At 41.8% G+C, this 12,800-nt stretch overlaps 2 protein-coding genes across 2 annotated transcripts in view; both read left to right on the top strand.

The window, feature by feature from the left end:
* PUB49 (plant U-box 49) overlaps positions 1 to 3,165 on the top strand; it is a 34,200-nt gene extending 31,035 nt beyond the window's left edge. Inside the window, exons 8-11 of the mRNA XM_089154955.1 lie at positions 86 to 342; positions 539 to 827; positions 2,095 to 2,214; positions 2,338 to 3,165. Of these exons, the coding sequence (XP_089011081.1) occupies positions 86 to 342; positions 539 to 827; positions 2,095 to 2,214; positions 2,338 to 2,514 (843 nt within the window). The 3' untranslated portion in view covers positions 2,515 to 3,165. The remainder of the gene's footprint in view (positions 1 to 85; positions 343 to 538; positions 828 to 2,094; positions 2,215 to 2,337) is intronic.
* A 2,356-nt stretch (positions 3,166 to 5,521) lies between these two features.
* Positions 5,522 to 8,732, top strand: LOC149014431 (protein SHORT-ROOT-like). Its single transcript, XM_089156413.1, is given in 3 exon segments — positions 5,522 to 5,989; positions 5,991 to 6,129; positions 6,132 to 8,732. Coding segments are annotated over 3 exon segments (1,791 nt in total). The 5' UTR covers positions 5,522 to 5,803; the 3' UTR covers positions 7,598 to 8,732.
* The last annotated feature ends 4,068 nt before the right edge of the window (positions 8,733 to 12,800 follow it).

The following is a 12,800-nucleotide window of genomic DNA, read 5'->3' as shown; positions in this document are numbered from 1 at the left end:
GCTTTATTTTATTTTATTGAGAACTAAAATTTGTATTTCTTGTTCCTTTGATTATCTTTATTGGCTGCAACTGATAATATTTCAGGTAAAAAGCCGTTTCACCACTGGCGCTGCTTCACGTTCTTTTACTTCTACGTCTTATGATCCTGTTACCAAAAATGAATTTGAATACATCAAAATTGAGAAGAACCCAAAAAAGAAAGGCTATGTTCAGCTTCATACGACACATGGTGATTTGAACATAGAGCTTCATTGTGATATAACTCCTAGGACTTGTGAGAACTTCATCACACTTTGTGAGCGTGGCTACTATAATGGAATAGCATTCCATCGAAGCATTCGGTATGACCAACTGCTCACTAGAAGATTTTAAATCTCTATCCTAACTTTATTTATTCACATATTTCTCATCTTCTGAAGTTGAAGATGAGTTTTTTCTCATCTAATCTCAAATGAACTCAAATCTTACTTTATCCCAACCAAATGGAGCTGCAACATGTGTTTTCATCAATAACTTAATTATTGTTCCTTACTGTAGGAATTTTATGATCCAGGGTGGTGATCCCTCTGGAACTGGAAGAGGAGGTGAGTCCATTTGGGGGAAGCCTTTCAAAGATGAGCTAAACTCAAAATTGCTTCACTCTGGCAGGGGTGTTGTCAGCATGGCAAATAGTGGTCCTCACACAAATGGATCCCAATTCTTCATTCTTTACAAGTCAGCTAATCATCTGAACTTCAAGCATACTGTTTTTGGCATGGTTGTTGGAGGTTTGACGACCCTTGCTGCCATGGAAAAGGTTCCTGTTGATGACAATGACCGGCCCCTCGTAAGTTCTATTCTTCTATTCTTCATTCTTATGCTGCTTGAGAGCAGTAAACTATTTTGGATGAGGGTTCGGAACACCACCTGCTTGCTCCAAACTAGTGTGTGATCCAATGGGAGGCTGGTACAAGGTTGGGAATGGGCGTCATTTCACCCGTGATGGGGCGTGGGGGTTGGAGGAGAGAGGCAGATGCACAGGGGCATCCCCAGTGTCATGCCCAGCTTTCTCCCACTATTTATTTTGCTAAGTTTATAAATACAATTATGATTTCCTGTGCTAGGTTGAGTAACACGTTAGTCTTTCTGCGGTAAATGCCTTCTTTTCCTTTTGGACTACATATGCAGTTGCTTGTATTTTTTTTTTTTATGGTTTAAGATACCACTTTATGATGAAAAGAAACATCCAGAGGGATTGGTTACAACAACAACGAGCTTTTTCCCAACAAAATGGGTTGGCTAAATGGATCCAAAGGGATTGGTTAGGACTCTTTAATCACCAGTGAAATAAACATGTTGGTCTCTGACATTGATATATACTGCTGCTTCATGCGTGTCTACATTGTACGTGCATATCACTGTTTTTCTTGTTAGCAATTACCTGGTGCAATTATAATCAAGTTTCCTCTTCATGCTGTTCTATAGAAATTTCAATTCCTGACTCTTGTCATTATTCTTCTTTTGAAGGGGGGGGTTGCCTTTTGTCTGGTAAAGTGGCAGTATAAAAATGTGTGTAAGAAAGACTTGTGTGTTTGCAATTTGAAAAGAAGAGATAGGGATTTCATTTCTTCCTTGTTTCAGCAGAAGCATATTGTTTTGTGGAGCTCAGCTAAGGTTCAAAATATGGAATAAAAAGTCTCTATGATTAGAATTCTGTAGTACCAAATTCTTCTTTCACAAATGTTACACTGATCAGAATCCAATTGATGTACGAGTTTTGACTAATTTTTGTAGAGGGCGTGTTCAGTGCCCAAGGCTCATGCCTTCTTTTTGGTGTCTTTTCTTTCTTTCTTCTTCTTTCTTTTTTTTTGGTTGTTTGGGGGGTATTCATTTTATTTTTGTTTGTTAAAACACGTCTTTCAAGGTCTTCATGTCATTATTTTGAGTTCATATCTGTTTGTTGTTTGTGTAGTTTACTGTTTAAGGGCTTTTCCCTTGCTTTTCACCTTTTTAATGGAGTAAATTATTACATTTTTTCTGTGCTTGACTTTCAAATTTGAAGCCTTCGTAACGTAACGGCCTAGTATTTATATCCAACTACGCTCTTTTTGCAGGAAGAGATAAAGATCACTAGTGTTACAGTGTTTGTGAATCCATATTCAGAACCTGATGAAGAAGAAGAAGAAGAAGAAAAACAAAAGAGAGATGAACAGAATAGGGATGATATGGACAATGTAAGTTGTCGGATCTTCTGTATCAGCTCAATGAAAGGCATCTCTATTTTATGGTGGTTTGTGCAAGTAGCCAAGTAGGGTTTGAGAAGTGAACTAATCTAGATAAATTTTGTTAACTTTCAGGACAAGGTAGGCTCTTGGTATAGTAATCCAAGTAGTGGAGCTATGGAATCTGCAACTGTGGGTGGTGGTGGTGTCGGAAAGTATTTGAAAGCAAAAACCAGCCTGGCTGAGGCGGTGACTGCAGGTGTTGATTTGCCCAGCATAAGCAAGAAAAGGAAAACAGGTGTTTCAGAATAACACAAGGGCTTCTCTTCCTGCTAACATACCATTTGGTTGGTACTATAATTGTGGAAGACATTATATATAGAGTACCAAGTCATGCATGGAGGTTCCATCTTTGGTGAGATCCCCTTTTTTAACTCTCTATCGAAGGCCTGGCACGTTCTGCAAATGCTCCAACATGCAACCACGTAGGCCTTAATTCAGGTGGCTCTCTTGCATGTTTAGTGGATGACTCAGTCCATGGTATGGACAGTTTGGTTGGAGGGACTGATTGGAGGTCGGTATTCTGCTTTCGATGACTTCTGAGTAGGTTCAATTATAAGTGACCTATGAGATAACATACTGTTCATTAGTATATGCAGAGTGTTCGGATTGCCCAGCTTAATTTGTGTGTGAAGTTCTGGATATCTCCAGTTTTATGTTCAGATAGATATCGTGCTACACCCTATACCTCGTGTATAAGCAGATGATTTTTTTTTTCTCTCCAATATTCTTCAGGTTTAGTGAAACCTGAAGAATAATTTTCCAATTGAACTATGTCCGTAAAGTGTCCATACAGAAATCCAATGTAAGCCAACGCAAAGCTGTTCTAGTGGCTAAACCAACACTTCTTAGTGAAAAAGTCGTGGGTTCGACTCTTGCTAAGGCATATTAATATCCCCATCCCCTGGCTTAATAAGACTCTCTGTAAAAAAAAAAAAAAAAAAAAAAAAAGTTTCGATAAATGGTGGTGGCCAGCAAAGTGAAGCACTTGCCCTCTAGGAGTTCCATGAGATTGCCTATTCAAGCAGCATACTTGTAGATACGTAAGGCAAGCCCTAATTAGAATCACGTTTCTAAAGTCATGTATATGATCTCAGATCGATGAAGTAAATCTTGAGGCAGTTTAGCACGTTTCGGGACGGTTCAACACTAGGTTTTTTGGATCGTGTGTGCGGTGAGGCTCAACACTGAGGTGCTTCATCTTGCCAAAAATTATTAGGGTTTGTAACACGTTGAGGAAGGAATTGTGTACAACCTTGTCAAGTCTGGAGTAGCTCCCCCAATTACCAAAAAGGTTGGTAGACAATTCCTCCCTCGCAGATGTGCAATGCAATAGACGAGCAGAACTTTCCAGCATTTGGGTCTCTGTTCTTTTGCCCAATGGGTTAAATCATCAAGTAATGTCTGGTAGGCGAAGCCCATAAGCCCGTCACAATGGTTAGAAGTTAGAACTCAATTTAAGAGTTGGTGGAATTAAGAAGACAAGGGACCGACATGTTAGAGAGGAGGAAACCACCAAGATGGGACAAAGAAGAACAAGTTCTCGATTCTGTGGTATGCATACGCTCACACTCACTCTCGTTGATTAAAATTTAAAAAGCTGCAGCGTGCTTGGACTTGTTTCTCCCAACAAATTAGAAATGATATATCCGTTGATGGTGATGGTCACATGCACACAAAAGTGGGAGGGGAGCTATACCTATACGGTGGGTCATGCATGCAATGATCATATATACATATGCGCGCTGCGAATGCAAGCACGCCAGATCCAAATCAATTTGGCCCTAGTTCGTTCCCGGCCCCCTCCCTCCCTCCCTCCCTCCCTTTGTCAGTAAGATCTGTCAATGCCTGCAACTGTTTTGTGATTAGCTTTAATTTCTCTTCTTTCTTACAGTTGCTGACTGGCATGCATATATTTATTTATTTATTTATGGAAATATATATATATATAGTTGAGGATATTATTAATTAAGAACTTTTTTTAATTCAGGAAAGAGCCTAGCTACCTAGAGAGAGAGAGCACTCATATACTCTACACTCCTAGCTAGGGGAATAAATATATACGTAATAATCTCATATATGCATGCATGCTACAGGCGCATGTCTTAAGAGTAGCAAATAGAAAAGATTGTGCAGTATGTAGTGCGATGTTGAGTGTCATTTATTTACTCAGTCAGTCACTTCGGGGTGTGAGTAGAGAGAAGGGAGGGAGAGAATCCGTGGAGCGAACATTAATGTTGGACATCGGGTAAGTAAGCATCAAATATCATCAACCACGAGTAGGCATGAGTGTGCATCTGCAGGTCCCTCCCTTGGTTCCAGAGAAAGGTAACCTGTTGGAGGAGGAGAGATCGGCTACAAGAGCCCTTTTTTCCAAATGAAAAGAAGAGATAGAGTTCCTTAGGTATTTGATAGTGTCTACTTACAAGTTATAAAACATTATCACATGCTTGATTCCACCCAGGTATGATGTATGGGCTCTTATCTTTTCTAATTCTTTTGGGTAAATGATGTTATGGGTTCCAGTAATATACAAAGGGAAAAAGTAAAAGGAATTTTGGCAGAGTTTGGAAAGGGAATAGGAGGCAAAGGTAGGGTATGTGTGGCGCTGCTGCGTGACCCTGTTGGGGGGTTGTGGCTCAGTGGTGATGGTGGGTTTGATGATGATGATGCACGCCGGCAGCTTTTCTGACGTTCCTCTCTCCCCCAAAACGCAATTGGCACGCCTGCTCCCACTCACTCATATTCCTCTCTCTCTCTCTCTCTCTCTCCCTTTATAATATCAATTAAAGAGAAAAAAAAAAATTCCCACCCACTTATGACTGGTGACTGACCAACCTTGGTATTGACTATTGACCTCTCTCTCTCTCTCTTTTCCCCTCCCCTCCACGGAGACGTCAGAAACCATTCATTCTTAATTCTGTTATTTCTTAAATGGTCCCTGTACTCTTCAGGAGGGAAGACTACTGGAGGCCAACTTCTAAGTTTAACAGGAAAAGGAGAAGGAGAAGATAAACATCAGTCAAGTGTCATGGTATCATAAATTTAAAAAGCAACACCAAAGAAAGAATAAGTACTAAAAAAGAATCCCCATTCCACTTATTCCTCATCGATTATTGCAATCATAAAAAGAAAAGGAATGGAGAAAGAAAAAAATTCTAGATCGTGACGAGCCAACGGCGCTGTTGCTGCTTAAATTCGTAAGTGTGATTAAAAACTAAACTTTAAAGAGCACTATTTTACCAGAATCCGACCTTAAGATCCTCCTTTAATCAAAGTCTCATACTGTTCAGAAAAGAAAGGGGGAAAAAAAAAATACAAGTCTCATCCACTTTTCATTCCACTATTAAAAACGGGAGAAGGAGAGAGAGAACCTGTGGGGAAAAGAAGAACCAGACAGACCCATCTCTTCTATTATGTTCTACCCTTTACTCCAAAACCAACCAAAAGGAAAGAAGGAAGGTTCATACGAAGCTTTCTTTAATTCCAGCGTTGAGTTCATATTGATGTGGGTCGTCATCGCCTGTGGTTAAATGCATGGATGGATACCTTGTTCAGGCTATTTAGTTTTCAATCCGAACACTCTTTCAACTCTACTACTAGTACTAGAACCTCCACCACCACCAATTCCAGATTATCCAGATATAATAGTAACAGCAACGACAACAACTACCTCGAGAGCCACAATTATCACTACGTGCACCACAACCAACCAGAAGGAGAAGGAGAAGGAGCAGGAAGAATTCGAAGAACAGGAAGAAGAATGCTGCAACAACAACAATTTTTACATGGATGAGGACGACTTTTCTTCTTCCTCTTCCAAGCAGTTCTTTCCTTATCATCATCACCAGCAACAGCAGCAGCAGCAGACAGCTCTGCCACTCCAACCACCACGACTACAGCTTCTAGTAGCCATCATGCTGCTGGAGCTTTGGAGCCCAGCAGCAGCAGCACAGGAGCGGAATTCGGCTTCTCTCCAGCACCAGACCTCAATCTGCAGGGGTTCTCGTCCGACAAGTGGGCAGCAAACCTGCTGCTGGAGACGGCCAGGGCCATCGCCGACAAGGACAGTGGTCGCGTACAGCAGCTGATGTGGATGCTGAATGAGCTGAGCTCTCCCTACGGCGACACCGACCAAAAGCTCGCTTCCTACTTCCTCCAGGCGCTCTTCTGCCGCATGACAGACTCCGGAGGCCGCTGTCACCGTACTCTAGTATCTGCATCGGAGAAGACCTGTTCCTTCGAGTCCACCAGGAAGATGCTTCTCAAATTTCAGGAGGTAAGCCCGTGGACCACCTTCGGTCACGTCGCCTGCAACGGTGCAATCTTGGAGGCTCTCGAGGGCGAGTCCAAGCTCCACATAGTCGACATCAGCAACACCTATTGCACCCAGTGGCCCACCCTGCTGGAGGCTCTGGCCACTCGCGCCGATGAGACCCCTCACCTCCGTCTCACCACGGTCGTAGCCAACAAGGCTGCTGCTTCTTCTGGTGGTGGTGGTGGTGCGGTAGCGGCGGTTCAGAAGGTGATGAAAGAGATAGGAAACCGAATGGAGAAGTTTGCGAGGCTGATGGGGGTGCCCTTCAAATTCAACACCGTCCACCATGCAGGAGACCTGTCGGACATGGACTTGGTGGCGGAATTGGACATCAGAGACGACGAGGCTCTGGCCATTAACTGCGTGGGCACGTTGCACACGGTGGCGGCGGTTGACAACCGCAGAGACGCCTTGGTATCGGCGTTCCGGAGACTGAGGCCGAAAATCGTAACAGTGGTGGAGGAGGAGGCTGAGCTGCACGGCGTTGGAATCGGAATGGAGGAGGAGGGGTTTGACTTCTACAGGGGATTCCAGGAGTGCGTGAGGTGGTTCAGACTCTACTTGGAATCTCTGGACGAATCGTTCCCCAGGACCAGCAACGAGCGGCTGATGCTGGAACGCGGAGCCGGGCGTGCACTGGTTGACCTGCTGGCCTGCCCACCCGCCCACTCAAGCGAGTGTCGTGAGTCTGCTTCACGCTGGTCTCGTCGAATGAGGGAGGCCGGTTTCAATACGGTTCCCTTCAGTGATGACGTGTCGGATGATGTGCGTGCGCTGCTCCGGCGATACAGGGAAGGCTGCTGGTCGATGATCCCCACCACAAGTAATAGTAGTAGCAGTATCGGTATCAGTACCACCACCACCACTACTACTACTACTACTACTACTACTATTCCTATTCCTATTCCTATTCCAGCTGCTGCTACAACACCTGCCTATTCGGACGCCGGTGGCATATTCTTGACTTGGAAGGACCAGCCGGTGGTCTGGGCTAGCGCCTGGAGGCCTTTCTCTTAATTAGCAGCAGATCGAGCTCTTATTAATTTACTACTACTACTACTACTACGTACTCTTTATTACCAAAACAACAACAGTTTTTTAATTAATTAACAACTTCTCCAACCTTCCTCCGGTCCTTTAATTCTTCGATCTTAGTCATACTCAAGGGCTCCCTTTCTTTGATCTTAGTCAACCTCCACCGCTTCCGATCTGATCTGATCTGATCAAAACTACCGGTACCCGAAAGTGAAAACCCTATCTGCACTGCACTGCACTGCACTGCACCGCCGCTTCAAGTAGCTTGAGCAGCACGATGATCAGCTAGCACGGCCCGCCCACAGAAAGGTAGCGAAGAAGATCAATATCAGATCCTTATTTGTGGTGTATTTTCCGTGTGAGTGTTGGGTGTCCGTCCAGGCCACTATCGAGGGAGAGCTTTTGACTTTACACGTGCATGCATGGAATAAATTTCACGCGTCTCCCAAATCCCAATCGAAAAGTCTCGACACTCTCCCCACGGAGTACGTACGGGGTGGTCACTGAGTGTGTAATACATGATCACCGGATGGATGGATGTGGTTGTCAAGGATGGAAATTAAGAAATCAAATATGCATTGGTCTCGATTGTAGTCGCCAGGGCAACGGAGATTACGGATGATGATAGATGTGTTCTTTCTTTTTCTTCTCTTTTTTTCTTTTCTTTTCTTTTCTTTTTGTTTTCTATCTTTTGGTTAGGGGTGGGGATGGATTAAAGGAAGGGGTATGATTGATTAATTTGCTGCTTGAAATTCATGAATACAAACAACAAACGCCAAGCAATACATTCACATTCACCTCCACCTCCACCTCCACCTTGTTTAATTCCAATCCCTTCTTTTATTGCTGTCATTTTTTCATGGGTCATTTCGTTTTTTCATTTTCTTCTCTTTACCAGTGACTGCAGAGACAGAAATTTACGTCTAAATCGGTTCCCGTCTAATTCAAAGCTTCAAAGTGGATAGAGAGAGAGAGAGAGAGAGAGAGAGAGAGAGAGAGAGAGAGAGAATCAAATACAGGTACATGATGAAAATGAAATGAAGGGTGGTGGACCATTTCGGTGGCTGAGACTGAAGTATCTTCACTTGGGAGCTAATCAACATGTTGAACCTTCAAGGAAATTCGTTTTCTTTGTTCAATTTTTTTAGAATAACTTTTTATATTTGTTTGGGAGCGCAGCGTTGGTGGTGGTTGGCATTGCCACGGATGGATTGTTGCATTCCTGGTGTTGGGATTTTGCTGGGAACAATAGACGACGTATGGCCGTTTAGACGTGATTCACTTAATTTGGATTGTTTACATGTGGGTTAATTGCATGGTCCAAATTTAATTTGGAACTAGCAATGAATTCCGCTACTCTAGGCAATGCTGCTCCAGAGCAAAATCCTTAAATGTGGCAATAAGGTGATGCTCCCATTGAAAGAAATAGAACAGTGATATTTATTTTAAATCGAGTATAGCCCTCTAAGCATGTTGAACTAATGAAATTACATAATGAGAGGAAAAAGCATCACAAAAGATGTGATTATCATCTCTCATTGGGGGTAGGGTTTTGAAGTTTGGATCCTCTACCCATCATGGGTGGGTAGAGGATTATGCTTCCCTCACACTTTTCTTTCACATATTTAAGAGAATATCTACATCTAAACATTAATATATAGAGTAAACAACAATAAGTGAGTTCTCCTCCGGCCTAAATATGTGATATTCATTGTAAGAGTCGCACGATCCTCAACTCATCTAGTTAGAGGATTCAACTCCAAATTTTACCCAACAAATTAATCATACGTTGTTTGGTTAAGAGGCAAAAGTGAAACCATGAATCTCGATTTAACACTTCCTCAACTGTTTTGACTGTGTTGTAAGAAGCTACGAATGCTAACACCCCTCACTAGCCATACTTGTCATGTATCACAAGTAACCACCCAATTAATGGAAGAGTATTATTGCGCGGATTTCACATCATCTGTAATTCCTTTCCCTACAATTCCTACAATTCCTTCATAAGATTGTGCCATGTAGCATTAAGTAATCCAATGGTCACCCAATTCAAACTAGAGGTTAAGTAAAATTCAAATTTAGTATGAATTGGGTAACCATTAGATTACTTGATGCCACATGGCACAATCCTAGGAGGGAATTGTAGGAAATTGTAGGGAAAGAAATTACAAAGGATGTCAACGCAGAGCAGGCCTGGGTTGGCTGAGCGTGAGTATTTTTAAATTTGGGTTCTATTGCATCCCAAGTCTGATTCTTCGGTGAACCTTGGGAATCGATTCAGAACATGTTTGAGAAACAAACAATGAGATTAGAGAGCCAACCGTAGTGTTCGGATAGTTTTCTCCCACGAGCAAGTCAATTTATAAAAGCTAGTTATAGGATGAAGGGCTCAAAACTGAAGAGTTGCGAAGTTTTTTTTTTTGTTAAAAGAAAAATATTATTAAAATTAATATTCAAAACAGCTGCAGGTACTAGATATTGTTCTATTACAGTCATCCTGTAAAGAGTTGCGAAGTTGAAAATGAAGATGGTGAGCATATATGAGTAAATTGATTTTAGTTGTCTTCCGTTACCTTTGATTAGGTGAATTGAGGGTTTATATAGAATAACCTGAGGTAGAACCACGGTTGGATCTTCCACGCTGGCCTTAATCTTCTCTTATCCTAACAAGTCAGATTCCAGTTGAGGTACGTCTCGGCTTATTACAACTGTGTAATGAATTCCTTCGTTGGTGTGTCATTTACGCTGATATAGTGTCATAAGGCAGATATGACACTAGATTCTCAAACCCTTTTCAATTATGGCTCTAGGTTCTCAATTTGTGGTGTTTCCCGAGTTTTATCTCCACGGAGGTGTGCTTGAGAGGGGTACAAGTCTTTTTCATGGTGTTAATAGTTAATATCCTGATCTTGTTTCAGTCCATCTTTTTATTCTTCTAAGACTATGGGGTCAAGCCTCCGGTCGACCCGGGCTTTCGGGTCAACGGGCATAAACCCGATTGGGCCAGTGGTTTGGAATCGAATCAGAATTAATCATACAACAAGGTCAATGAATGCAGGCCTTGTCCTGGTCCTCTGTTGTACCACCGTACTATTACCATGTTGATGCTAACTCACTCACTCACTCATTCTTTTTTTTGGCCAACGTTTAACACTTCATTCATTCATAAATTTGAAAGGAAATACAAACAAAAACACCAAACATAAGAAGCAAAACAAAATCTAAGAGATGGGTCGAGCCCAATAAACCCTTAGAATACTAGTTATAACAACTAAAGAGCTAGAAAAACACTATGGAATATGGATATGATATACCTATCCACCACCAACGCTTGTAGAGACACGCCACAAAGACTGACATCAACACAGACACGTTTTCCGTCACCGCCCTTGTGGCGTGTTCCGTGTTCACCCTTGAGGAGTTTTGTTTCTCTGCCCCTTGTGGCTTTCAGTAGTCATTCATTAACTAGCTAGTTATGTTACTTATATGTCATGGTCATTGATTGGCCAGTAAGTGAGTGGGGCTCAAAGAAGGACAAGTAGCGACAACAGCCGGGCGCAGCAAGCACCATGGCCCCACGCTCGCAGTCAAAACTCTACCCTACATTATCGATCTGGGATGACCACCACGACCAAGGCTTCCTCTCTGTGCATGTCCCGCCCACTATCTCTTCCCGGTTCCCACCTGGAGTAGTGCTTGGTGGGGCTCTTAATGTTAGGTGTAGACCTCAACTAATCTCATTATTTAGTTTATTTCTTTAGAAATTCTTCCAAATTATAAAAGAAAAACTAATGATCGAGACCGAGAGTTCGTCATACATATTTGACGTTGCTTGTCTAAGAAAAAAAGGGAAATTTTGAGTGAGTGGGGGCGTCGCCATCGAATCTTAGGACGGCCACAAGTTGGGGTTTGTGGTTTGGAGAATCTAACAAATTGGCGCCTTTAAATCTTTAAATCTTTATTATAATTGATCCTCACTTGTCAGCGTCGAGAGGGATTAGTGGGTCGCACGCGGGGGAATTGATGTGGGCTACTCACTGGCCTGGCCTGGCCTGCGTTTTTCTTCTTTACTCTTTTGCAGGTAAAATTTTGGCAACGCTGAGCCAATACTACTCCAACGTTTTTCTTGCTAACTCCTCTTTTCTTTTCGTCACACGTATTACAATCCTATATACGAATTACAAGGAATGGAATGACAGGGGAGGGAACTGTAGAATACGTAAATTCTTTTTCCTACTTCTTTAATTTTATCGTATAATTATTTTCAGGCAAAGTTGAGTGTAGATACACTGTATATCAAGCTATATATCCACTCTTTCATATGCCTTTCTCTCCCCCTCTTCTCCTTGTGAAATGATCAATTTGCGTTCAAATTGGTACATACAGTGAATAGATTTAATTAACATATTCTTGAAGGGTGACTTCGCGAAAGCTGGCAAAAAGCCATTGCTTTCATATATGAGATTAACTACAAATTTCGTCGAAGTTAATGACAAAATTTTGTCTTATTTAAATTATATGTAACAACTATCCTGTAGGAGCAATCAAGGTATGCATATGTTGGCCCGAGAAGAACCTCAATTCCCCCACCCAAAAAAAAAAACCTAATCCATGGCATGCTTTCTCTTTTTTATTTTTATTAAAAAACACTTTGGGTCAAAATCAATGTTTCTCTCTCTTAATGTTTTAAATGTCTACGTCGCCATTACCAAAAAGAAAATTGTCTACGTTGCCTTTTAGGGCCCACCACTGTCACCTATGTAAACATTGAGGTCCCAAGAGAGTGAAAAGTTAATCAAAAAGAAAGAAAATAAAAAGAGTTAATGGCCCACAGAGTTCTCATGGAAATGCCCTGTGAGAGAGGGAGATGGTTTTTTCGCGCACAAGGAGGGGAAATTTTGGGAAATTTGATCTCTCTTTTTCTTTTTTGATGAAGAAAATATTTTATTATAAAGAAAAATCACAATTACAATCTAAAGAAAAAACATCATACAACATTAATCATCTAAGATGATCGGGGGTGTCAACATGTAAGAAAGTTTCATGTGTTAACGCTCCTTCCTTGGCCAAAGCATCAGCTATAGAATTAGCTTCCCTAAGCACATGTGTAAATGAGATACATTCAAAATTTGTCATCATCCTTCGAAGTTCGAATATCAGAGATGATAAGAAAGATCTTCCATGG

Source organism: Hakea prostrata, chromosome 5 (genome assembly GCF_041222555.1).
Source record: "Hakea prostrata isolate BN-2017 chromosome 5, UWA_Hpros_2, whole genome shotgun sequence".
NCBI lineage: Eukaryota > Viridiplantae > Streptophyta > Magnoliopsida > Proteales > Proteaceae > Hakea > Hakea prostrata.
Note: the sequence above shows the minus strand (reverse complement) of the source record. Positions and strands in the feature narration are given on the sequence as shown.